A 26,229-nucleotide genomic window follows, 5' to 3' on the forward strand; every position below is an offset into this window, starting at 1 on the left:
AAATTGATATGATTTTTTTCTATTCCAGAAAGTAAACTTTGTCATGAGAAATATCCACATGGTCCTGCGTACAGACAATAATATTTTATTAGTAGTATCATCAGCAGTCGACTTCTTTTACACAACGTTTACAAACTTTTGACAGTAGTGCAGGGTTGAGTAGTGACTGCTTACCATACATCTTAGGCATTTGAAGTCCATTTTAATGTGGCCACAAATTCTAAGGCTAAAATGAAACAAACCCATTTTCCATTAACTATATATCTGAACACCACTGGTGTAGATAATTCTAAAACAAGGCAGATTTTGATCACAACAGTCATTCCTAGGTCAGCCCAATAAGTGTCCTATGTGCATGGCTGGCTGTGTAATTTCGTATTCATGTGCTATCGGAATGATCAGAAACGCTAAAATATCTAACTAGGTACTTGTATTTACAGAGTTTCCGATCATTTCGATAGCATGTGAAGACCTGATGAACGTTGATCTTAGGGACCGAGGAGCATCACTCACTCACTTCCAGGGGTGGAGATCAGAGGGGTGTGACACTGGACAACACACCCATCATGACAGTGTCATTTCTCAAAGAGGGAGCCGAGGGCGGTCTTGGCTCTTCTTGCCTTCTCAATGCTCTCAAAGTTGGGCACACCGTGTGGAAGGTCCAATCGGTCGTGTTCTGAGACCATGATGCTCTCCGCCTCTCCTGGGGACCCACACAGGCAGGAAGTGACATCAAGCAAAGCAAAGAATACTTTATTGTTCATTTTCTTTTCAGATCACAGAAATTAGGTTATTGCTTTCATCCAAGACACTGATATCAAACTGTGGTGGTCTGCTGTGGGTATTGTTGAAATCACATCTACCCTATACTGTAGTAACTGACTACAGCAAGAATTTGGTTTTCCCACATTTAATGTATCTTTCAATTTATCTGAGGGTGGATATGCCTTGGAAGGTTTCTGGTTGGCTGAAAGAAAATCAAACCCAAGTATTTTTGTGAAGCAGTGAAGCTTTCGGAAGTGACTTTAAAAGCAGCCCTGGGTATCCAAATGGCTTTCTCCATACCTAATGAGCATGGAACCCAATAACCAATGTCACAGAATGTTTGAAGTTTGACAGAGAGAAGTTGCACAAATCAAAGCAAGATCTGTCTTTTTCTTCTTAAGGTGATTGACAACCCTGTCTCGGTGAAATCACTAACAGATGTGATTGTGAGCTAAAATACCCCTTTCACATTACCGAGCTGAGCTGTACTGCATTGACCTGGTTACGCATCCACGGTGAAAGGACAATGAAAATAAAATATGAGTTTTCAAAATATGTTTTGGGTCAGCTGTCTGTGCACATTCTAGAGGGAGAAGTACTTACCCCTCATTCGGTAGATTAGCGTTCCATACGCCATGTCCATCTGATAGGCCAGGACAAAACTGAGAGGCACGACAGGGGCAAAGAGAACAGGCTTCTTCTTCTTAATGGCACTGCAAGAGTGGGAGATAGTGGAACATTAGACTGTCACAGAGATAAACTAACAATTAAAAGGGAACTGCACCCGCCGGGCTACGTTTTTTGGCTTGCTCCTCAAGAAATGCTGGCAGGCCATGACAGAAGCCAAACGTGAGTTGGCTTAGGGGTGTGGTTTGATGTGGGTGTGTCCTTTCCACCACCAAGACACCCATCTGTCAGAACCTTGCCCGCAGCTGTTTCCCTACACTCAATCAAAACAAATATATCTCCTGCGGGTTGAGTTCAATAACTACAGGCTAGATGTATGGTGAGATGCCGGAGAAAACTTTGAATAGGCCAGTAGCCTACAGAGTAATACGAGAAGAATGCAATTGCCGAACTTATATTCTGAACTGTTTTTCTGATAACTTTCAAATGTAACAGGTTCATGTAGTATAAGCAACCTTTTACATCATACCATAGAAGCAGTGTCATGCTAATATAACAATGTGCACCTTTGTCATTCCCAGCCGATACAGATACTGTGCTTATCGTCATTTTGTCTGGTGGTAATGGGGCCACCTTGGCCAACATGTCAGTGGTCATACCTTCCTGGGTGGTGTCCCATATACAACAGGAGTTCCATGATCCTGGTGCAGAATACACAGGGTTTCTCCCTCCCCATTTTGACTGATACCATTCAATTCAATAATAAAAGAAGACGATACAAGTAAAAGTTGTCTAGTAAAATGTTTATGCCGAGTGCCAGGTCTCTCCATTCAAAGACATCAGTATCAAGTCAGTCTGGACTTCATCACATCTTGCAAGTCTCCATGTGCTGGCTCCCTACATGTTTCTGTGAACAAACACAGTCACTGTTCTTATTACCAATGGCAGTTTGGGAGCGGTCGAAATTTACCCAATTGTTACCCGGGGGAAAATGGGGGAGGGTTTAGTATAATTTATTTAGTCCAGAGGGTAATTTAATTTGTAATAGATTAAATGTCATATTGCTCAGTGTTTGAGAATGAGTTGCTTATTATATCTCGATGTGTGCCCGATATTGCCCCCCATCCCTAATTCTCTACTGGGCACGCAATATCAAGTGCTCCTAGTGTGATCTCAATCAAATGATCCAAAGCCTGTACAATAGGCCTAGGCTATACAAAGAGCATGCTTGGAGAAGCACATGGCAAAGTTATATTTCTAAGATAATGTACTTCAAGTTTTTGTGCTGCTGGTATGGTGTATACTAAACTAGGCTACATTGCATTACACACTGCAATGGATAGGCTAACCCAATTATAAACCCTGGCCTGCCCTGCTCTTGCTGATGTAAACCCTTTTGTGCTGCCTAACCAATAGCTGTGCTGTGTCCGGTGGCACTTCAGCAGGCGAGTCTCAAACGTGTCTCCCGGAATTTATTTTATTTTATTTGTCCCAGAAATGCAATACCTGTGCCTGCGGACTAGGCCAACTGATGTCCTGTTCAGTTTGAGAAGCCGAAAATGAGGAGGACCGGAGGTAAGCTTGCTACTGCTATAATTGATTTGATTAAAAACATTGCCCATAATGAAGCTATTTATCAGTTACTGACCTCGCAATAAGCAATAGTTGAGTAACTTACATTACTATGGAGCGGTAGCCGCAAAGCCGGACAGCGCATGTGTGCTGAAAGTAGGCTAATTCGAGGCAGGCCTTAGTTTAAACAGTTGTCATTTTAATTTGACTTGAAATGAAATGTTTGACAGACAAAATTATAGTCCACTATCCGTAGATTTTGTCAGCAAATTCTTTCAGCCACCATGCACTCCTTAAATATCAGTGTCAGTGAAGGGCTTGGTGTGTTTAAGTTAAAACCAGGGCTCGAATTGTGAGGGTATTGTGGTTTTGTTCAAGAAAATGGCTAAAAGCATAGGCCTAACCCTTGTTAGCTTAAGATGTAGAAAAAACATTTATGGACCTGATTATATAAAGTGATCTATAACACCTTAGTATGCAATGCTTTATGCTAGAAGCAAGCGGCAAAATGCCAGACTCCGATGCATATGGGACATCTTTGGTTTGACATTCAGAGGCTGCGCAGCAACCTTCTATAGCCGAGAAGACAAAAAATGCACTTTGCTTTGGAAGTAATGTGTGATTTTGTCACTCAATTGATGTACAACATTTCAACAGGCTATTAAACAACATACTAAACTCTAAATCAGTCAGGAGCAAGCCAGGTAGCCTAATTATTTAGGCTATATTATTATTATTATTTCGAGGCTATTGCCTGCCATTTAAGACATTGTGAAGCATTTGTGACACTACAGCACGTGTCAAACTCATTCCACGGAGTGTCTGCGGGTTTTCACTTCACTAGGTCACTAATTAGTAAGGAACTCCCCTCACCTGGTTGTATAAGTCTTAATTATGTGGGGGAAAGAGAAAAAAAAACCTGCAGACAACCAGCCCTCGGTGGAATGAGTTTGACACCCCTGCACTACAGGCTTGAAGGAACGCTCAGCAATTCGACAACACAACAGCATCCCTATACATTTCATATTTAGACTGTATTAAAATACATTTTACAAAATTATTACTTAGAATTAAATAATAATGAAATGAAAAATGCTTACTAGGCTATACAGTGCCTTTTTGAATTCACTTTTAGAAACAAGTTTGGACAGTCTTTGGTTTGAGGATTATGCGGTGAGCTATGCATGCCTAGTTTGTTAATTTAGCCTAGCATATGCTCTTATACTCCCATACCCTTATCACACGCAACACAACAATATCATGGAATAAAATCGATTATTTAAAAAAGGATAGTTAAGTTACAAGCGCATATAGGCCTACTGGATTATATGTGGCCGCTATGTTAAAAAAACGAATGGCTTTTTCGCAAATTCATTGATAATCAGATACTTCAGTTGTACCTGGTTCTGTTGCACTACATCTGTACAGTTGATAGACAACTTTAGCACTGTTCCAATCTTAAGACTATCCTAATTTTAAACAATTGCCTGTATAGAAATCTCCGGTGTTGTAGCATGCGCTCACTTGTGCTCTGTTGTGGTATTAAAAAGAGTCTGCTTGCTTCTAGTCATGTAAAATGACCTAGAATTGCATGAAATGCGTTTATAAAATTCATTTTTTTCTTTGGACTTTTCACCCCTGCATTTGTCTGCGGTGGTCTGCGAATCCACAACCTTCAGGCTACTTGTAATGCTTACTAAACTGCATATCTTTTTAATTTCACCTTTATTTAACCAAGTAGGCTAGTTGAGAACAAGTTCTCATTTACAACTGACCTGGCCAAGATAAAGCATAGCAGTGTGAACAGACAGCAATACAGAGTTACACATGGAGTAAACAATAAACAAGTCAATAACACAGTAGAAAAAAAGAAAAAAAATAGTATATACATTGTGTGCAAAAAGCATGAGGAGGTAGGCGAATAATTACAATTTAGCAGATTAACACTGGAGTGATAAATGATCAGACGGTCATGTACAGGTAGAGGTGTGCAAAAGAACAGAAAAGTAAATAAATAAAAACAGTATGGGGATGAGGTAGGTAAATTGGGTGGGCTATTTACCGCTGGACTATGTACAGCTGCAGCGATCGGTTAGCTGCTCAGATAGCAGATGTTTGAAGTTGGTGAGGGAGATAAGTCTCCCTCACTATTTTTGCAACTCGTTCCAGTCACAGGCAGCAGAGAACTGGAAGGAAAGGCGGCCAAATGAGGTGTTGGCTTTAGGGATGATCAGTGGCTCTGATCTGTCCTAGGAGTGAGGGTAAACAGTAGGCATACTCTCGGCCATCCACGTTATGTTTTTATTATTATTTTGGGTACAGGGGAGGGTCACTTTTTTCTTCAAGCATTTAGGGAGGGTAAGATTCTTCAAATAGCCACCCTTTGCCTTGATGAACTTCTTGCACACTCTTGGCATGCTCTCAACCAACTTCACCTGGAATGCATTTCCAACAGTCTTGAACGAGTTCCCACATATGCTGAGCACTTGTTAGCTACTTTTCCTTCACTCTGCGGTCCGACTTATCCCAAACCATCTCAATTTAGTTGAGGTCAGGGGATTGTGGAGGCCAGGTCATCTGATGCAGCAATCCATCACTCTCCTTCTTGGTCAAATAGCCCTTACACAGTCTGGAGGTATGTTGGGTTATTGTCCTGTTGAAAAACAAATCATAGTCCCACCAAGCGCAAGCCACTTGGAATGAGGTATCGCTGCAGAATGCTGTGGTAGCCATGCTGGTTAAATTGGCCTTGAATTATTTGATCTGTATTGTAGGTTAAGGGCTTGTAGAGTTGAAGTCGGAAGTTTACATACACCTTAGCCAAGTACATTTGAACTCCACAATTCCTGACATTTAATCCTAGTAAAAATTCCCTCTCTTAGGTCAGTTAGGATCACCACTTTATTTTAAGAATGTGAAATGTCAGACTAATAGTAGAGAATGATTTTTTTCAGCTTTTATTTCTTAATTCACATTCCCAGTGGGTCAGAAGTTTACATACACTCAATTAGTATTTGGTAGCGTTGCCTTTAAATTGTTTAACTTGGGTCAAATGTTTCTGGTAGCTTTCCACAACAAGTTAGGTGAATTTTGGCCCGTTCCTCCTGACAGAGCTGGTGTAACTGAGTCAGGTTTGTAGGCCTCCTTGCTCGCACACGCTTGTTCAGTTTTGCCCACAAATTGTCTATAGGATTGAGGTCAGGGCTTCGTGATGGCCACTCCAATACCTTGACTTTGTTGCCCTTAAGCCATTTTGCCACAACTTTTGAAGTATGCTTGTGGTGGTCATTGTCTATTTGGAAGACCCATTTGCGACCAAGCTTTAACTTCCTGACTGATATCTTGAGATGTTGCTTCAATATATCCACGTAATTTTCTGCCTCATGATGCTATCTATTTGGTTTACTGCACCAGTCCCTCCTGCAGCAAAGCACCCCCACAACATGATGCTGCCACCCCCATTCTTCACGGTTGGGATGGTGTTCTTCGGCTTGTAAGCCTCCCCTTTTTCCTCTAAACATAACGATGGGCATTGTGGCCAAACAGTTCAATTTTTGTTTCATCAGACCAGAGGACATTTCTCCAAAAAGTACTATCTTTGTCCCCATGTGCAGTTGCAAACCGTAGTCTGGCTTTTTCACATTTTGGAGCAGTGGCTTCTTCCTTGCTGAGCGTCGATATAGGACTCATTTTACTGTGGATATACAGTGGCGCAAAACAAGTATTTAGTCAGCCACCAATTGTGCAAGTTCTCCCACTTGCAGGTCTACAATTTTGTTTCTGGTGTCCTTTGACAGCTCTTTGGTCTTGGCCATAGTGGAGTTTGGAGTGTGACTGTTTGAGGTTGTGGACAGGTGTCTTTTATACTGATAACAAATTCAAACAGGTGCCATTATATTAACAGGTAACGAGCGGAGGACAGAGGAGCCTCTTAAAGAAGTTACAGGTCTGTGAGAGCCAGAAATCTTGCTTGTTTGTAGGTGACCAAATACTTATTTTCCACCATAATTTGCAAATAAATTCATAAAAAATCCTACAATGTGAGTTTCTGGATTTTTTCCCCCTAATTTTGTCTGTCATAGTTGAAGTGTACCTATGATAAATTACAGGCCTCTCATCTTTTTAAGTGGGAGAACTTGCACAATTGGTGGCTGACTAAATACTTTTTTGCCCCACTGTAGATACTTTTGTACCCGTTTCCTCCATTATCTTCACAAGGTCCTTCGCTGTTGTTCTGGGATTGATTTGCACTGAGCGGTATGATGGCTGAGTGGTCCCATGGAGTTTATACTTGCTCATTTGTACGAACAATTGTACACGTGGTACCTTCAGGCGCTTGGAAATTGCTCCCAAAGACGAACCAGACTTGTGGAGGTCTACTAGGTCTTGGCAGATGTCTTTTGATTTTCCCATGATGTCAAGCAAAGAGGCACTGAGTTTGAAGGTAGGCCTTGAAATACATCTACAGGTACACCTCCAATTGACTCAAATGATGTCAGTTAGCGTATCAGAAGCTTCTAAATCCATGACATAATTTTCCAAGCTGTTTAAAAGGCACAGTCAACTTAGTGTATGTAAACTTCTGACCCACTGGACTTGTGATACAGTGAAATAATCTGTCTGTAAACAATTGTTGGAAAAATTACTTGTGTAATGCATAAAGTAGATGTCCAAACAGACTTGCCAAAACTATAGTTTGTTAACAAGAAATTTGTGGAGTTGTTAAACGAGTTTTAATGACTCCAACTGTATATTTTGATCATTATCACTGTCATCACTAGCATAGCTGACAATAGATACCCTAAACAGCACTTCATGATGACAAAAGTGAGTGCTACTGATAGTAGCACTGATAGTTATTTTAATCAGTTAACTGCTTTCTTGGATACAGGAACAATGGTGGCCATCTTGAAGCATTTGGGGACAGCAGCATTACGTCCGTAAACACTCCAGCCAGCTGGTCTGCGCATGCTCTGAGGAAGCGGCTAGGGATGCCGTCTGGGCCGGGAGCCTTGCGAGGGTTAACAAACTTAAAATGTCTCACTCACGTCAGCCACGGAGAAAGAGAGCCCACAGTCCTTGGCAGCGGGCCGTGTCGGTGGCATTCTGTTATCCTCAAAGCGGGCGAAGGTGTTTAGCTTGTCTGGAAGCAAGACGTCAGTGTCCGCGGTGTGGCTGGTTTTCCCTTCGTAGTCTATGATTGTCTGTAGACCCTGCCACATACGTCTCGTGTCTGAGCCGTTGAATTGCGACTCCACTTTGACTATACTGACATTTTGCCTGTTTTGATTGCCTTACGGAGGGGAATAACTACTGTTTGTATTCGGCCATATTCCCAGTCACCTTACCATGGTTAAATGCGGTGGTTCACGCTTTGTTTTGCTCGAATGCTGCTATCTTTCCACAGTTTATTGATTCGGCTAGGTTTTAATAGTCACAGTGGGTACAACATTTCCTATACACTTCCTGATGATATCAGTCACCGTATCAGTGTATTCGTCAAAGTTATTCTCGGAGGCTACCCGGAACATTTCTCAGTCCGCGTGATCAAAACAATCATCAAGCATGGATTCCGATTGGTCAGACCAGTGTTGAACAGTCCTTAGCACAGGTACTTCCGGTTTGAGTTTATGTCTATAAGGAAGGGAGGAGCAAAATGGAGTCGTAATCAGATTTGCCAGGGGGAGCGCCTTGTAGGCATCCCGGAAGATGGAGTAGCAGTGGTCCAATGTTTTAGCAGCGCGAGTACTACAGTCAATGTGTTGATAGAAATTTGGTAGCATTTTCCTCTAATTTGCTTTCAGCCTCAGAATTTGTGGTTTCCAGTTTGCATAAAGTCCAGTGAAGTTCGAAGGTCATCGTTGTATCGGCTTAAGGGGGAATAATAATATACTCGGAAGCGGTGGATGATGTGTGCACCTCCTGAGTCGGACTGGAAGTCCACTCCTAATACCTCTTCTCCGCCGGCGGTGTTTTGGGTCAGCCTCTGGAATAAGTTAAATTGCCCTGGGGGATGCGAACAAAGGATCTGATTCGGGATGCTAGTGAGTTACCGCCACGCTGATATCCAAAAGTTCTTCCAGGCTGTATGTAATAACACAAAAAAAAATCTGGGCTAATAATGTAAGAAATAATACATTTAAAAAAAACATACTGCAAAGTTGCCTAGGGGCTAGAAGTATGGCTTCCCCATCTATCGCCGCCATTTTCTCAAACCACTAGATGTTCATTTTTGCAACGAGGGGGCACACAGTTTAGCTGACATTATCAACACTGGCCAAGGCTTAAAGCCTGCATACACACAAACTCACTTCCTTGACAACAGCTCTGCTCTGTGAAGCGCAAGAAGAATGAATGCACTGACTTCTGCAGTGGCCGTATTGCAATAAATGCTGTACGGCCACTGCAGACGTCGGATTGACGATGCAATGCCTTTTACGTTGATGATGGCCAAAGACAGATCAACAAATACTTAGAACAATCATTGATATGCTCAAACAAATTATATTGCTTTACACAACATGATAGGCGGCATTGTATATGACTCGTGTGTTTTGACAAAGAACATATCTGCCATCTACATCAACCTGCATGTGAATAACAGGTCATGAACTGCATACAACACAGCCTTGACACAGCTGTAAATAAAACAGTGTTGTTGCTTTAAAGGCCACTGCACTTCACATCATTCAGTTACCCCCTGACCCTTTAGATCAGTGAGCCTCTCACACCTAACATGTAGGAAATGCAGCAACTCGGGTCTGCAAGCTGTGGCAGCAGCAGTGCGCCGTTGTACGTTTCTGAGAATCAAACCATCTATTAACACTTCATTTGAACTGTACATCATAACGACATAAGTAATAAGTCAAGATGTCATTTGTCATGTCATGCTTATGCCAATAGTGTGACACTGACGTACAGTTAAAATAAAGTGCCAGCTTAATACAAATATTTATGAATCGAAATGGCCTCATCCATGTCCTATCTATAACTATTGAAGCACAGACTTAATGTGAACAAACATGTTGTAGGCCTACTGGCCTAGTTAACACTACGGAGAACCCACCCGATGGTGAGACCTAGTGCGGCCAGGCTGAAGAAGGTGCCGTAGTATTTGATGAACTCCCTGGACCAGGCTATCTGCATGGCCATCTGTCTCTCTCTCATCTGATTCTGCATCAGGATCTGTCTCTCCATCTGGGGTCGGGCAGGAAGGTCAGAAACACACTTTGTCAGAGCTAAGAGTGGGCAAAACTGGTTGCAATGACATTGACATTACACTCAGTAAAAAATAAGTTTTGTTAAGCAGCAGAACTGAGCAGGCAAAACTGGCTGCATTATGGCGCAAAAGGAAGTTTTCCAGCAGCAGACAGCAAAAATTACAACCCAAAGTATGTCTGGTTGCTAAGTATAAAGATCCCTCCCAATGTGTTCTCCATGGGTTGTTCCATCTCATTTCAACAAGCCATGACACCAACCATCTCAGATAGTGTCTGTAGTTAGAAACAGATAAAATTAGCATTCCTGAAACATTTTATTGAAATTGTATTTGATCTCTAAATTAAGCTAATTGATTACACCGAAATTGGCCATTTTAATTCATATGATCTTTAATAAATAGAGTACTTAACATCCGATTTGGACCATCATTCTTCCTAACAATGAGTATCCAATAAAATGGTCAAAAGCCATCCACAGACCCACCCACACCCCAACAACCACTATACAGTCTCAGTTCTCTGTTTGACAAGTAGTATAAATATGTGGTTTTGAATATTGCTCCTTCATCCTTGGTAATGTATATCCTGTGAATCTGGCCATGTTTTATTTTATACCCCCCTTTTCTCTCCAATTTCATGATCACAATCTTGTCTCATTGCTGCAACTCCCCAATGGGCTTGGGAGAGGCGAAGGTCGAGTTATGCGTCCTCCAAAACCTGACCCGCCAAGCCGTGCTTCTTAAAACCCTCTCGCTTAACCCGGAAGCCAGCCGCACCAATGTGTCGGAGGAAACACCGCTCAACTGACGACCGAAGTCAGCCTGCAGGCGCACCGGCATGACACAAGGAGTCGCTAGAGCACGATGAGCCAAGTAAAGCCCCCCCAGCCAAACCCTCCTCTAACCCCAGGCTGTAGTGATGCTGCAACACTGATGCAATGCATTAGACCGCTGCGCCACTTGGGAGGCAATCCATAGCTTTTTTAAAGGGAATAAACCACACACACACAGAGGGTCTGATTCCTGGAGGCAAATTAAACTGAAAACTGAATTGCTATCATGGAGGACTAGCTTGAATTGTGAGGTTGACAGCACAATTTATTTTCACCATTAACAAAAGCTATTGGTTAAATAAAATGTGATCTATTTATAAACACAAAAGACCGGCAAAATGGAAATAAATATCAGGAACAGCAGCATCTAGTGGGCAAAACTTGGTACTTTCACACAAATGTATGGTAAATAATGAAATCAACTTCAATGGCTAATTTCTCTGAACAGTGGAAAAAAACATCACCAGATTCACAGGGAGTACATTACAAAAGGTTGAAGCAATACTCCAAGCAGCAGCTCCAAACTACTTGTCAGACAGAGAACTGATACTGTATTCTGGTTGTTGAAGTGGGATCAGTGGGTGGCTTTTTAAAATGTTATTGGATTCCTCATGTCTTACTCATTGTTAAGAAGAATTATGGTCCAAATCGGATGTTAGGTACTATATTTATTGAAGATTATATGAGTCCTATAAATTACAAATGGCCAATTTGGGTGGAGTCTATTAGCTTATTTTCTCAAAGATCAAAAAATATTTCAACAAAATAATGTTTCAGGAACGCTAATCTTATCTGTTTCTAACTACAGAAACAATTTCAGAACAATCAGATGGTGTCAAAATCCTCTTGTGCTTTTTGAGGTGGAATGACTCCCATGTCATAAAACATTTTAGAAAAAGGCTGTGCCGTTATCCTCGCGTGGTGAGGCATTGAAATGTATTGAAAACAGGGGTTAAACATTATATATTACTTTAACAAAATCTCTTTCTCTGACCAATTGTATTAGCATAAAATAGAATTGTAAAACATTTGAGCATACAATAAAGCTCTGTATTAGAATTTATGTTATACAGTTTTGCTCATTTCTATCAAGGGTGTCAATTTCAGACCCCACTGTAAAAAGGACATCAATTATGACAATTTATATTTTTTTGGTCATTTGTGGCAACATTGAATATTGGAACGGTAAGTGGGCCAGAATTGACAGAGCACTAGACATGGTAAAGGACATATAATGACAAAAAAAAATATCACTGACATTGTCTGAACATTTAGGAATGGTTAAAAAACAAGCTCAACGGCGATCGCCATTGAAAGTTATTTTTAGTGTAGGACTAGGCTTAATCTAGTCCAGACAACTGTTAGATTCCAAATGGAATTTCATAAAAACATAAAGCTTTACATTTCTGCAAACAGACGTTTCGTCCACTCTTTTTCATGTGGTGATCTGAATGACGAGAGAGTGAGACTGATTGGCTCAATTTGAGACTCATTAGTCATTACTCAATTGATTTTAGAGTCACACAACCCATTGTGAAGAAGTTACATGACCACTCAATCTTGAAAGCCATTGTGTCCTCAAGAAGCTGGAAGTATCATGTCTGCCTGACTGCCCGAGTGTCATTAACGGAGTGCTGCTGAATAGAGCATGGAGGGAGATGGAGGTGTTGTGACGTGAGAAGGGTGGAGCTCGTTGGTAGTTCCAGCCCGAATAGATCACCTCCTCCATCCAGTCAGGAGGCCTCTCACTGGGCCGGGTCACAGAGTAGAAAGTAATCCAGTGAAGGTGTCCCAAATGGCATCCTAATAATAAATAGTTGATTGGATTTATATAGCGCTTTTCTACCAACTGAGGTACTCCTAGCGCTTTACATAGGTTGAAACTCACCTAATCCACCACCAATGTGCTGCCCGGCACATTGGTGGTGGAAGTTCACTGACATTTCCTAAAGGCTGTGTGGAGGGATGTTCTTGACTGAGCATTAAACCAAACGCAAACAAGAGAGACCATCTCAAATAATTAAGACAAGTTTCTAAAGCAACTTTTATTTTTGGTGTGTTGAGCCTAGTTAGGAGATAACTTTGATGGTGATAAGGTTTTATCGTCATACGCAGGGAAACAATTTGAGCTTTGTGAAAGACCAGACAGTGACGGGTGTGAATGACTGTCTTCAAATACTAAATTATGAGCAATAATCATCTAGATTCAATGCTGTTCCACCTTCCTCATAACATCAGGCCACACACACACCCCTATAATTTGAGGGCTATTTTTCCCATATTTTGATAATGATGAATAAAAATGTCATAGCCTTCAATCATGCACGACACACCATAAAAAATGACCATTTAATAATTAAATCATGGACAATAACATAAAACGTTTTTGAGATTCTACTACAATGAGCAGTGACGTAGGTTTGACATCTTAATGCAGGAGAGAGGGAGAAGACATATGCTAGATACACCAGCTATACTTTTAAAATTGCCAGGTCGATTCCATTCATTACCAAGTGTCAGATAGTAATTTACATCGACAAGGAGATGGCTACAGTACAGTAATGTTCTATTTCTAGGTGATTCTGTCCTCACATTACCTTTAAGAATGTAAAAAATAAAAATAAAAATTGCATTAGGCACATAACACAATGCGTGTTTTACAGTATGTATTTTTACAACGATGATGCCTGGCGTTAATAAGTTTGTCACCACCTATGGGCACTGATAATGACATTGTTCTGCTACAAACAATGATCACAGGTGCTAATGGCCTCGCAGGCAAAAATGCTAAATGTATTCTTCCACAAAATGGAGGGAAAAAGCTTTTTAACTTGTTGCAAAAAGCCATCTCTAACGATTGCAATAAAATCGTTGTTTTACAACCTGCTTAAACTAGCCCCGAGAGGATGGAAGCACCTCACTTCATCTTAGAGACTGCGGTTGCTGTGATATTCTAGAATCTAGGGGAAACTACTGAGCACAAATAAAATGTGTGCTACTCAGTGGGCAAAACTCGTTTAAAATACATCTTTACAACCAGAAACCTGGCAAAACTGGTTGAGAAGATGCCATTACAACCGTTGTAATGACGTCATTTCAACCAGTTTTACCCACTGGGTAGGCAGGCACACCTGAAACGTCTATACCTTCCCTCCAAGATACATAAATATATAATGTCCACAAATTGTATAGGTTTATATATGAATCTTTGTAATGGCTTTTGCATTCGTGAAGACATAACAGACCAGGGGTGTAAGCACTTTGAGCCATTTACACTTTTCTAACATCAATAAGGCAGTGGTTCTCAAACTTCTCCTGGGGACCCGCACCTGTTCCATGCATTTGATCAATTTTAAAGCTAACACAGCTGATTCAACTTGTCAACTAAACATCAAGCCCTTGACTAACACCATGCCCAAACTGGACGCATATCAATTTTGTCCCCCCCCCACACCAAACGCGATCACGACACGCAAGTTGAAATATCAAAACAAACTCTGAACCAATTATATTAATTTGGGGACAGGTCAAAAAGCATTAAACATTTATGGCAATTTAGCTAGCTAGCTTGCAGTTGCTAGCTAATTTGTCCTATTTAGCTAGCTTGCGGTTGCTAGCCAATTTGTCCTGGGAACTAAACATTGAGTTGTTATTTTACCTGAAATGCACAAGGTCCTCTACTCTGACAATTAATCCACACACAAAACTGTCATTTCGAGTTCTCTCTCCTTCCTAGGCTTTTTATTCTTTGGACTTTATATGGCCATTGGCATCCAACTTTCCTATAACAAGGTGTATTACCACAAACGACTGACCTCAGTTCATCTTTCAATCACCCACGTGGGTATAACCAATGAGGAGATGGTACGTGGGTATATGCTTCTAAAAGCCAATGAGGAGATGGGAAAGGCAGGACTTGCATCGCGATAGACTTCTAGTTGCTTGGCAATGCAGACGCTCATTGGCACACACGAGCAGTGTGGGTGCAATGATCGAATAACATGTATGTGTAAATGTATTTTGCAGCGCTCACGACGCATTTGGGTAGTGTGTAAGTGAATCAAGTGAGCTAGTTCAGGGCTACAACAAAATTGTGAATCTTCTGGGGGCCCCGAGGAGAGGTTTGAGAACCACTGCAATAGGGGGCAATCAGTGGTAAGTGGTTGAGTAGCCTATGACGTCAAATCAATTAACTTAATAACACATCAAACATTAAATTTATTATAAACTGCTATATCCCCATTTCAGGTAAGTCTAATGTTGAGGCCATGGGAATGTAATCAGACATTTTATATAATTACCTTATTTTGAAAAGCCCTGGAACCACACTTCTTATAGGCCCCATGCATATCAAATGTTTCTCAATTCATCGGCCTACATAACGGTAACTAAAATCATCTCCTTGGCTTCCAACTGGTGAGGTAGTCTAATTCAGGGGTTCTCAAACTTCAGGAGGGAGGGGTAGGGGGAGACACCCAAGCCCCCATTTTGGGAACCACTGGTCTAATTGACAAGTACATTTTTAAATTACCTTTATTTACCTACGAAAGTCCGTTAACAAATTCCTATTTACAACACGTGTAGCATCATAGGCTATTTTTGTTGGCTGTATTTACTGCTATGTGCGGCGGCACTGCCTCCCAGAAGTAGAAAACATACATAGGATGACTTAACATCTTAGATAATGTAAATATTCTCTAAATAATGACCATAATTGTAATGTTAACATTTTTACTGGTACGTATGACCGGCATGTCAGTAGAGATGATTCAGACTCCTGTGTATAATCTGTACAAGTGTATTATCCCACCCTCTCACATGGGGAAATTCATTGGAATCTTTGGTAGGCTATGTATAAGCATCTCACCTGGAGCCGTGCGTTGTGCAGCATGAACTCCTGCTGCTTCTTGAAGTTCTGGTCCATAGATTTAGACAGCATAAAACCCATGGTGCTGGTTTAGATAATAAAATGAAGCCACATGCTATGAGATAAAGCAAGGGTCAGGGCTCTGGGTTTATCCTGGCCTGGAAAAACTCAGGGCCCTATTAAAGCAAGATGTGCATTCTACTGTAGGTGGCTGGGCCACCAACAAAACAATGAGGATTTCTATGGTAGCAACTGCTGCTAGCTAAACAATATATGTAGCTATAGAGCACTGCTCAATGAATGACATTCCATGGGTGCAAAAATACGTTTGTTAAATTTATAGCTAGCTAAAACTGTTAATAAACGTGTGACACTCGACGCCTGCTTACAGTAAACGGCTAGCTAGTGGTGCATTGAATCATTATTAGCTAGCAAAGTCAGCTAGCTACTAGTAGTAGTTGGCGCTTTAAGGCAAACATTTCCACATTTGAAATTATTGCATGCGGTCTTGAAAAGCCACGTCGATTCGCTGTGGCAGTGAAAAACATACCTTTTATTTTATGTCGCTATTCTATAAATGTATTTAGCTAGTTAGTTATGATTCATGTGTGCTGCTCCGCTAAAGTTTCCTTTTCCCAAGTTCAATTGGCATGTTCACGGAAGCAAGCAAGCATGCGCTGCCCACAACACACAGGCGTCTCACTCATTGGTCAGAATTTTGACATTGAGGGACTTATTTTATGCTGTCCGGAATTGAAGCGGGCAAAAGCACGAACGTGGGGAGGGAGGAGAAGGCAACATGATGCATCGCTTTTTGCATAAAATATGATTGTTATTGATGAAGATCAGATCCAATTTTATGACCAATTTATGCAGAAATCCAGGTAATTACAAAGGGGTTCACATACTTCTTCTTGCCACTGTATCTGTTTTCGAGTGCACTTGAAATATTCATCATGCAATATGAATTGCCTTGGATCGTATGAAGCGGTAACTTCATTTAGCCAATGTATATGAAGCTAGACAATGGTAGTTTGACTAGCCAGCTATTGTACATGTCAATGTTGTATTGTATTTCATTAACTAGCTCTCTCTCTTGTCAGTGAATTCACATTTTTAATCATGTTTTGTCTTATTTCAAGTAACTAGCTGCAGGCTTAAAGAAACATTGAATGATATACTTTGCATAGAAACCCAAATAAAAGCATGTAGATAGAACGATGTGTGTGTGTCATGTAGGCTAGAATGGAGGTTTAAAAATGACAGCTGCATATGCGCCAATACATATGGCATAGTTTACTGTACACATTTTTAACCAGAAAGAATTAAGAACCAATTAATATTTACTACTCCTACTCCGGCCAAACCCTAACGACACTGGGCCAATTGTGCTCAACCCCATGGGACTCCCAATCACGGCCGGTTGTAAAATACAGCCTGGAATCGAACCAAGGTCTGTATTGAAGCATCTAGCACTCGGGAGCCCAGAACACAAAGTATACCTTGCAATACAAACTTCTCTAAAAACAGTTGTAGAATTATACAATGGGCCTTACAATAAAATAACCAGAGTTTGATTCCTAAACCAGATGAGTTCTCAAATAGCAGCTGCCCAATATGGGGCGGCAGGTAGCCTAGCGAGATCCTATTGGCGGGTTCTAGCATCAATTTGAATATCTCCACTCCGGTTCGCCTACTCTGTGAAGTGCGCGTATGCAATAATTCAATTCGCCCTTGCGCTCCTAAACAACGCCATTTTTAGAAACTGGGTAAAGTCTACAAAACGCTGTCCACTGTGTTACAGATTATAGTTTTGGAAACAGAAAACTGTTTGGAGATAAAATGTCGTTACGTCGTTGCGTAAAATTGCAGAATATCGGCCAAAATCCATCTTTTGGCATATTCTCCCGCTGCCGGCCACTGGGCTTTCTCTCATCACCAAATATGATAGTGAGTGGAAACGCCAACCAAATGCTTCACATTTATACACCCGGTGAAATGTCTGGCTCATTGTTCTGTGGTTGCTATTCAAAATAACTGTTCGTCACTTGTTTATGTCACTTGCTAGCTAGTTAACCAACTTCGGCTAACTGTCACGTCAAACATTGAACCTGAAATGACAGTACACTAGCTACATTTTCGTTTGTTTGAACTTTTTTTCTCTTGGCATTTACTTGGATATGTCCATGATAACGTTGATGCGAAAAAAGTTGTCACGTATTTATGGTACTACAGAGATTGAAATTGAAACATTGTTTGAGGTCAGACAGGCAGACAGCAGGGCCTATATTAACCCCTGCTGTACCGAACAAAATGCTAGGCTAGAAGCAAGGAGAAATAATGTGCGAGTTGAGATAAATACAAGAGAAGATTCGGACAGCAACATGAACATGATATTCTAATGGAGGTGCAGTGTTCATTTTTAGATGGAACTGTTAGCAGGCATAGGTTTGTCTGTTACAGCAAGGCTTGGAACGATCCTCATCCAATCAGCATCCAGGATCCAAACAAACCGTTCTATAATGTAATAGACATGCATATACATTTGAGTACGGAGACAAATAGCAAAAGGTGTCTCAGGCAGTATTTTAAGTATCTAAATATAATGTAACCTAGCAATCAAGGTACAGTGCATTCGGAATGTATTCAGACCCCTTTACCTTTTCCGCATTTTGTTACATTACAGCCTTGTACAAAAATTGATTAAAACATTGTTTTTCCCCATCCATCTACACACAATACTCCACAATGACAAAGCAAAAATAGGTTAAGACAGTTTTGCAAATGTATTACAAATAAAAAACGAATCACATTTTCATAAGTATTCAGACCCTTTGCTCAATACTTTGCTTAAGCACCTTTGGCAGCGATTAGAGCCGTGAGTCTTCTTGGGTATTACGCTACAAGCTTGGTACACCTGTATTTGGGGAGTTTCTACCATTCTTCAAAGCAGATCCTCTCAAGCTCTGTCAGGTTGGATGGGGAGCAATGCTGCATAGCTATTTTCAGGTCTCTCTCGAGATGTTCGATTGGGTTCAAGTCCGGGCTCTGGCTGGGCCACTCAAGGACATTGTGACTTGTCCCGAAGCCACTCCTGCATTGTCTTGGCAGTGTTCTTTGTGTCATTGTCCTGTCGGAAGGTGAACCTTAACTTCTGTCTGAGGTCCTGAGTACTCTGGAGCAGGTTCTCATCAAGGATCTCTCTGTACTTTGCTCCGTTCATCTTTCCCTCGATCCTGACTAGTCTCACACTCCCTGCCGCTGAAAAACATCCCACAGCATTATGCTGCCGCCACCATGCTTCACTGTATGGATGGTGCCAGATTTCCTACAGATGTGACGCTTGGTATTCAGCCCAAAGAGTCCCATCTTGGTTTCATCAGACCAGAGAATCTTGTTTTTCATGGTCTGAGAGTCTTTAGGTGCCTTTTGGCAAACTCCAAGTGGGCTGTCATGGTGCCTTTTACTTAGGGGGGCTTCCGCCTGGCCACTCTACCAGAAAGACCTGATTGGTGGAGTGCTGCAGAGATGGTTGTCCTTCTGGAAGGTTCTCCCATTTCCACAGGGGAACTCTGGAGTTCTGTCAGAGTGACCATTGGGTTCTTGGTCACCTCCCTGACCAAGACCTTTCTCCCCAGATTGCTCTGTTTTGCCAGGTGGCCAGCTCTAGGAAGAGTCTTGGTTGTTCCAAACTTCTTCTATTTAAGAATGATGAAGGCCACTGTGTTCTTGGGGACCTTCAATGCTGCAGACATTTATTCACACTTTTCCCCAGATCTGTGTCTCGACACAATCCTGTCTCGGCGCTCCATGGACAATTCCTTCGACCTCATGGCTTGGTTTTTGTTCTGACATGGACTGTCAACTGTGGGGCCTTGTATGTGCCTTTCCAAATCATGTCCAATCAATTGAATTTTCAACAGGTGGACTCTAATTGAGTTGCAGAAACATCTTAATGATGATCAATGGGAACAGGATGCACTTGAGCTCAATTTCTTTTGAGTCTCATAGCAAAGGATCTGAACACTTATAAGGTATCTATTTTTTTTTAATACATTTGCAAAAATGTCTAAACCTGTTTTTGCTTTGTAATTATGGGGTATTGTGTGTAGATTGAGAATCATTTTATTGATCCTAATACCTAAATAGTGACTGCAAGGCTAGTTCAAACTGCAGTAGGATGGTTCTCCTCACAGGTGAGTGAATCAGCCCATGCTTGGTGAATAGCACTTGGTTGATCTCTGGGAGCGGGACACAGGAGAGCTGAATAGATAGTGAGAGACAAGAATTTATCAAATAAATCATCAATGTAGCTTGTGAGCTAGAAAATGAACATCCTGACAGTCTGAGGTAGGCTGCACTGCATTCATCCTACTGTTGGGATAATGTGTAATTTCATATTTGGCAGTATGAATGAAATCAGTGGGTTACGCCTTGATGACTGTATTAGATTTACACTACTTGTCCTATACATAGCTAATTTAGGAAAGGGACCATTTTAACTGGCTTGCTAGCCACCGGAGAACAACAACACAACGAGAGGCAACTATTAAAAGTTTTTCTGTCAATGACGTTTCTGTCCATCTTCTTACTGTACTGTCTTTGATAGTACCGGGGATAGTAAACGAGTTTTGATTGGTTTACAGGTTAATACTCAGCGGCGTTTGCCTGTCCAGCCACATACAGTAATTTGAAAAAGTGTGCAAGAATTGACACTGCCAACAAACAAATGTTTTCAAATACATATACACAATATATAAATAACAGCTCCTCCCTTGACAGAGATCGATCATCTAAAAACTAAAGCAGATAGCTTGATACAGCCCACCTGAGGTATAATAAGAACAGGGCCCTCCTATAGAGGAAGGTTCATAGGGCTAGTCAGATAGCTTTGGTTGAGGAAATGGCGCCCACTAGTAAAGATTCTATTATACACTGCTCAAAAAAATGAAGGTGAACACTTAAACAACACAATGTAACTCCAAGTCAATCACACTTCTGTGAAATCAAACTGTCCACTTAGGAAGCAACACTGACAATACATTTCACATGCTGTTGTGCAAATGGAATAGACAACAGGTTGAAATTATAGGCAATTAGCAAGACACCCCAATAAAGGAGTGGTTCTGCAGGTGGGGACCACAGACCACTTCTCAGTTCCTATGCTTCCTGACTGATGTTCTGGTCACTTTTGAATGCTGGCGGTGCTTTCAATCTAGTGGTAGCATGAGACGGAGTCTACAACCCACACATGTGGTTCAGGTAGTGCAGCTCATCCAGGATGGCATATCAATGCGAGCTGTGGCAAGAAGGTTTGCTGTGTCTGTTAGCGTAGTGTCCAGAGCATGGAGGCGCTACCAGGAGACAGGCCAGTACATCAGGAGACGTGGAGGAGGCCGTAGGAGGGCAACAACCCAGCAGCAGGACCGCTACCTCCGCCTTTGTGCAAGGAGGAGCACTGCCAGAGCCCTGCAAAATGACCTCCAGCAGGCCACAAATGTGCATGTGTCTGCTCAAACGGTCAGAAATAGACTCCATGAGGGTGGTATGAGGGCATGACGTCCACAGGTGGGGGTTGTGCTTACAGCCCAACACAGTGCAGGACGTTTTTCATTTGCCAGAGACCATCAAGATTGGCAAATTCGTCACTGGCGCCCTGTGCTCTTCACAGATGAATTCAGGTTCACACTGAGCACATGTGACAGACGTGAGAGTCTGGAGACGCCGTGGAGAACGTTCTGCTGCCTGCAACATCCTCCAGCATGACCGGTTTGGCGGTGGGTCAGTCATGGTGTGTGGTGGCATTTCTTTGGGGGGCCGCACAGCCCTCTGTGCTTGCCAGAGGTAGCCTGACTGCCATTAGGTACCGAGATGAGATCCTCAGACCCCTTGTGAGACCATATGCTGGTGCGGTTGGCCCTGGGTTCCTCCTAATGCAAGACAATGCTAGACCTCATGTGGCTGGAGTGCGTCAGCAGTTCCTGCAAGAGGAAGGCATTGATGCTATGGACTGGCCCGCCCGTTCCCCAGATCTGAATCCAATTGAGCACATCTGGGACATCATGTCTCGCTCCATCCACCAACTGTCCATCCACAGACTGTCCAGGAGTTGGCGGATGCTTTAGTCCAGGTCTGGGAGGAGATCCCTCAGGAGACCATCCGCCACCTCATCAGGAGCATGCCCAGGCATTGTAGGGAGGTCATACAGGCACGTGGAGGCCACACACACTACTGAGCCTCATTTTGACTTGTTTTAAGGACATTACATCAAAGTTGGATCAGCCTGTAGTGTGGTTTTCCACTTTAATTTTGAGTGTGACTCCAAATTCAGACCTCCATGGGTTGATAAATTTGATTTCCATTGATCATTTTTGTGTGATTTTGTTGTCAGCACATTCAACATTGTAAAGAAAAAAGTATTTAATAAGAATATTTCATTCATTCAGATCTAGGATGTGTTATTTTAGTGTTCCCTTTATTTTTTTGAGCAGTGTATTTTATTAATTTATGATTTACGTTTTATTTTTTTATTTCACCTTTATTTAACAATGTAGGCTAGTTGAGAACAAGTTCTCATTTACAGTGCCTTGCGAAAGTATTCGGCCCCCTTGAACTTTGCGACCTTTTGCCACATTTCAGGCTTCAAACATAAAGATATAAAACTGTATTTTTTTGTGAAGAATCAACAACAAGTGGGACACAATCATGAAGTGGAACGACATTTATTGGATATTTCAAACTTTTTTAACAAATCAAAAACTGAAAAATTGGGCGTGCAAAATTATTCAGCCCCTTTACTTTCAGTGCAGCAAACTCTCTCCAGAAGTTCAGTGAGGATCTCTGAATGATCCAATGTTGACCTAAATGACTAATGATGATAAATACAATCCACCTGTGTGTAATCAAGTCTCTGTATAAATGCACCTGCACTGTGATAGTCTCAGAGGTTCGTTAAAAGCGCAGAGAGCATCATGAAGAACAAGGAACACACCAGGCAGGTCCGAGATACTGTTGTGAAGAAGTTAAAAGCCGGATTTGCATACAAAAATATTTCCCAAGCTTTAAACATCCCAAGGAGCACTGTGCAAGCGATAATATTGAAATGGAAGCAGTATCAGACCACTGCAAATCTACCAAGACCTGGCCGTCCCTCTAAACTTTCAGCTCATACAAGGAGAAGACTGATCAGAGATGCAGCCAAGAGGCCCATGATCACTCTGGATGAACTGCAGAGATCTACAGCTGAGGTGGGAGACTCTGTCCATAGGACAACCATCAGTTGTATATTGCACAAATCTGGCCTTTATGGAAGAGTGGCAAGAAAGCCATTTCTTAAAGATATCCATAAAAAGTGTCGTTTAAAGTTTGCCACAAGCCACCTGGGAGACACACCAAACATGTGGAAGAAGGTGCTCTGGTCAGATGAAACCAAAATTGAACTTTTTGGCAACAATGCAAAACGTTATGTTTGGCGTAAAAGCAACACAGCTGAACACACCATCCCCACTGTCAAACATGGTGGTGGCAGCATCATGGTTTGGGCCTGCTTTTCTTCAGCAGGGACAGGGAAGATGGTTAAAATTGATGGGAAGATGGATGGAGCCAAATACAGGACCATTCTGGAAGAAAACCTGATGGAGTCTGCAAAAGACCTGAGACTGGGACGGAGATTTGTCTTCCAACAAGACAATGATCCAAAACATAAAGCAAAATCTACAATGGAATGGTTCAAAAACAAACATATCCAGGTGTTAGAATGGCCAAGTCAAAGTCCAGACCTGAATCCAATCGAGAATCTGTGGAAAGAACTGAAAACTGCTGTTCACAAATGCTCTCCATCCAACCTCACTGAGCTCGAGCTGTTTTGCAAGGAGGAATGGGAAAAAATGTCAGTCTCTCGATGTGCAAAACTGATAGAGACATACCCCAAGCGACTTACAGCTGTAATCGCAGCAAAAGGTGGCGCTACAAAGTATTAACTTAAGGGGGCTGAATAATTTTGCACGCCCAATTTTTCAGTTTTGATTTGTTAAAGTTTGAAATATCCAATAAATGTCGTTCCACTTCATGATTGTGTCCCACTTGTTGATTCTTCACAAAAAAATACAGTTTTCTATCTTTATGTTTTGAAGCCTGAAATGTGGCGAAAGGTCGCAAAGTTCAAGGGGGCCGAATACTTTCGCAAGGCACTGTACAACTGCGACCTGGCCAAGATAAAGCACAGCAGTTCGACACATACAAAAACACAGTAACACATGGAATAAACAAACACAGTCAATAGTACAGTAGAAAAAAATTAAATATATACAGTGAGTGCAATTGAGGTAAGATAAGGGAGGTAATGCAATAAATAGGCCATGTTGGCGAAGTAATTACAATATAGCAATTAGACACTGGAATGGTAGATGTGCAGAAGATTAATGTGCAAGTAGAGATACTGGGGTGCAAAGGAGCAAGATAAGTAAATAAATACAGTATGGGGATGAGGTAGTTGGATGGGCTGTTTACAGATGGGCTATGTACAGGTGCAGTGATCTGTGAGCTGCTCTGACAGCTAGTGTGGGAGATATGGGTCTCCAGCTTCAGTGATTTTTGCAGTTTGTTCCAGTCATTGGCAGCAGAGAACTGGAAGGAAAGGCGGCCAAAGGAGGAATTGGCTTTGGGGTTGACCAGTGAGATATACCTGCTGGAGCGCGTGCTATGGGTGGGTGTTGCTATGGTGACCAGAGAGCTGAGACGTTACTGTTTTATATCAAGGAAAATGTATCTCCAGTCTCATACAATTAGGATTTATTTGTAAAGGGAGGGTCGGTATGGATATTGTAGTTTAGGTTAGGTTAATTAGTAACTTTGGCAATAAACAACGAAATTATCTGGGCGGGTGTTCCTTTGTAATAGGTTATTTTGGCTCACTTCCTGTTCAGGCTATTCATAGTAGACTGCTGGGCTTGCCCCATCACTGTAAATTCAGAATTTTTCCTTGTAAAGGAAATAAGGGATTTGATCATAGCAACTACTAGGCAACTCGCCAACTTTGTGTCCAGCCAAAGTGAAGGCATTTCACATGCACAGTCACTATCAGGAAACTGCATGGCTTGGGGGGAGGAGAATTACAGTACGGGAAGTAGATAGGAATATAAATACTGCTCTACATAACAATATATGTTACAGCTGTGATATGATTATGAAAGAGCCTCTGAAGGAACAAGAAATACTTCTATTAAGGTAGAAGACTGCATGTACTGCATTTAGTGAGTGCTGAACTTCATTTCGTTTATATGCCAACATATTTGGCTTAATTGCTTTTATTTTAAAAGGTGGTGGTAGATTATGCAGTTTCTTGAGATGCTTCTAAAGTTATCTTTAAGTGTATGCAAGTAGGGTAATAATGGTCTAGTATCTTTTTTTTTTAAATCCATTACATTTTTTGATGACTTTTACTCAAAGGCGTTCCCAAATCCACTATTCTCAGGTTAAATACAGAAATACTATTGTTAAGTTTCAATATCCCCTCTGCTCTGCACAAATCTTTTTCATGTTTTTCTACATATATATTTTCCATGGTATATTATTGTGCTGTGATATAGTCTTCAAATCGACTATATCTCTTATCCAGATTTTATATATATAATATTTTTTTTATCAATTGTTTTATTATATGTTCACGCAAAAGGCAGAATAAATCATTGGACAAATAACAATTAGAATGTCAGCACACCCCAACATATTTTTGAACGTGGGTTTATTGTATTGATTTAAAAGTTGAATTTATGCAATTCACTAAGCCTGATGTGTTCCATTTGTTTTCATCCTCTATTCTTGACCAAGCGTGTGTGTGCGGGCATGCTGACTCATACCAGTATGGTCTAATCATGAGGTTGTCTGTCAAGTTCGAATGAAGACTGTGCATTAAATGTTTGCAACATAACAAGAGATTCATACATATAGTGTATTCAAAAAGTATTCAGACCCCTTGACTTTTTACAAATGTTGTTACGTTATAGCCTTATTCTAAAATTGATTAAATACCCATTTTCCTCATCAATCTACACACAATACCCCATAATGACAAAGTGAACACAGGTTTTTAGAAATGTTAAAAAATAAAAAACAGATACCTTATTTACTTAAGTATTCAGATCATTTGCTATGAGACTTGAAATTGAGCTCAGGTGTATCCTGTTTCCATTGATCATCCTTGAAATGTTTCGACAACTTGATTGGAGTCCACCTGTGGAAAATTAAATTGATTGGACATGATTTGGAAAGGCACACACCAGTCTACATAAGTTCCCAAAGTTGATAATGCATGTAAGAGCAAAAACCCAAGCCATGAGGTTGAAGGA

The 26,229-nt window shown here is 41.3% G+C and overlaps 2 protein-coding genes across 14 annotated transcripts in view; one reads left to right on the forward strand and one right to left on the reverse strand.

Moving 5' to 3' along the window:
- Positions 1–69: 69 nt before the first annotated feature.
- plgrkt (plasminogen receptor, C-terminal lysine transmembrane protein) lies at positions 70–16,609 on the reverse strand. Its single transcript, XM_021603123.3, has 5 exons — positions 16,434–16,609; positions 15,884–15,968; positions 10,031–10,161; positions 1,369–1,478; positions 70–703 (listed from the first exon to the last, which is right to left on the reverse strand). Exons 2-5 carry the CDS (start codon positions 15,962–15,964, stop codon positions 576–578), a joined length of 450 nt encoding a protein of 149 aa, XP_021458798.2. The 5' UTR covers positions 15,965–15,968; positions 16,434–16,609; the 3' UTR covers positions 70–575.
- The window catches only part of LOC110523955 (programmed cell death 1 ligand 1), a 15,981-nt gene continuing 6,361 nt past the window's right edge, over positions 16,610–26,229 (forward strand). For 2 of the 13 annotated variants that reach the window (XM_036977684.2, XM_090235037.1), the window contains exon 1: positions 17,628–17,833. Coding sequence is in view for 5 of the 13 variants with exons in the window: in XM_090235031.1 (XP_090091157.1) it covers positions 24,948–25,108 (161 nt within the window). In the remaining 8 variants the exon portion in view is untranslated. Of the gene's footprint in view, positions 16,768–17,627; positions 17,834–24,915; positions 25,135–26,229 lie in introns of those variants that run through there. The other 11 variants (XM_021603126.3, XM_090235034.1, XM_036977682.2 and 8 more) reach the window with 11 other exon arrangements.

Source organism: Oncorhynchus mykiss, chromosome 5 (assembly GCF_057628025.1).
Source record: "Oncorhynchus mykiss isolate SJ-2025 chromosome 5, ASM5762802v1, whole genome shotgun sequence".
NCBI lineage: Eukaryota > Metazoa > Chordata > Actinopteri > Salmoniformes > Salmonidae > Oncorhynchus > Oncorhynchus mykiss.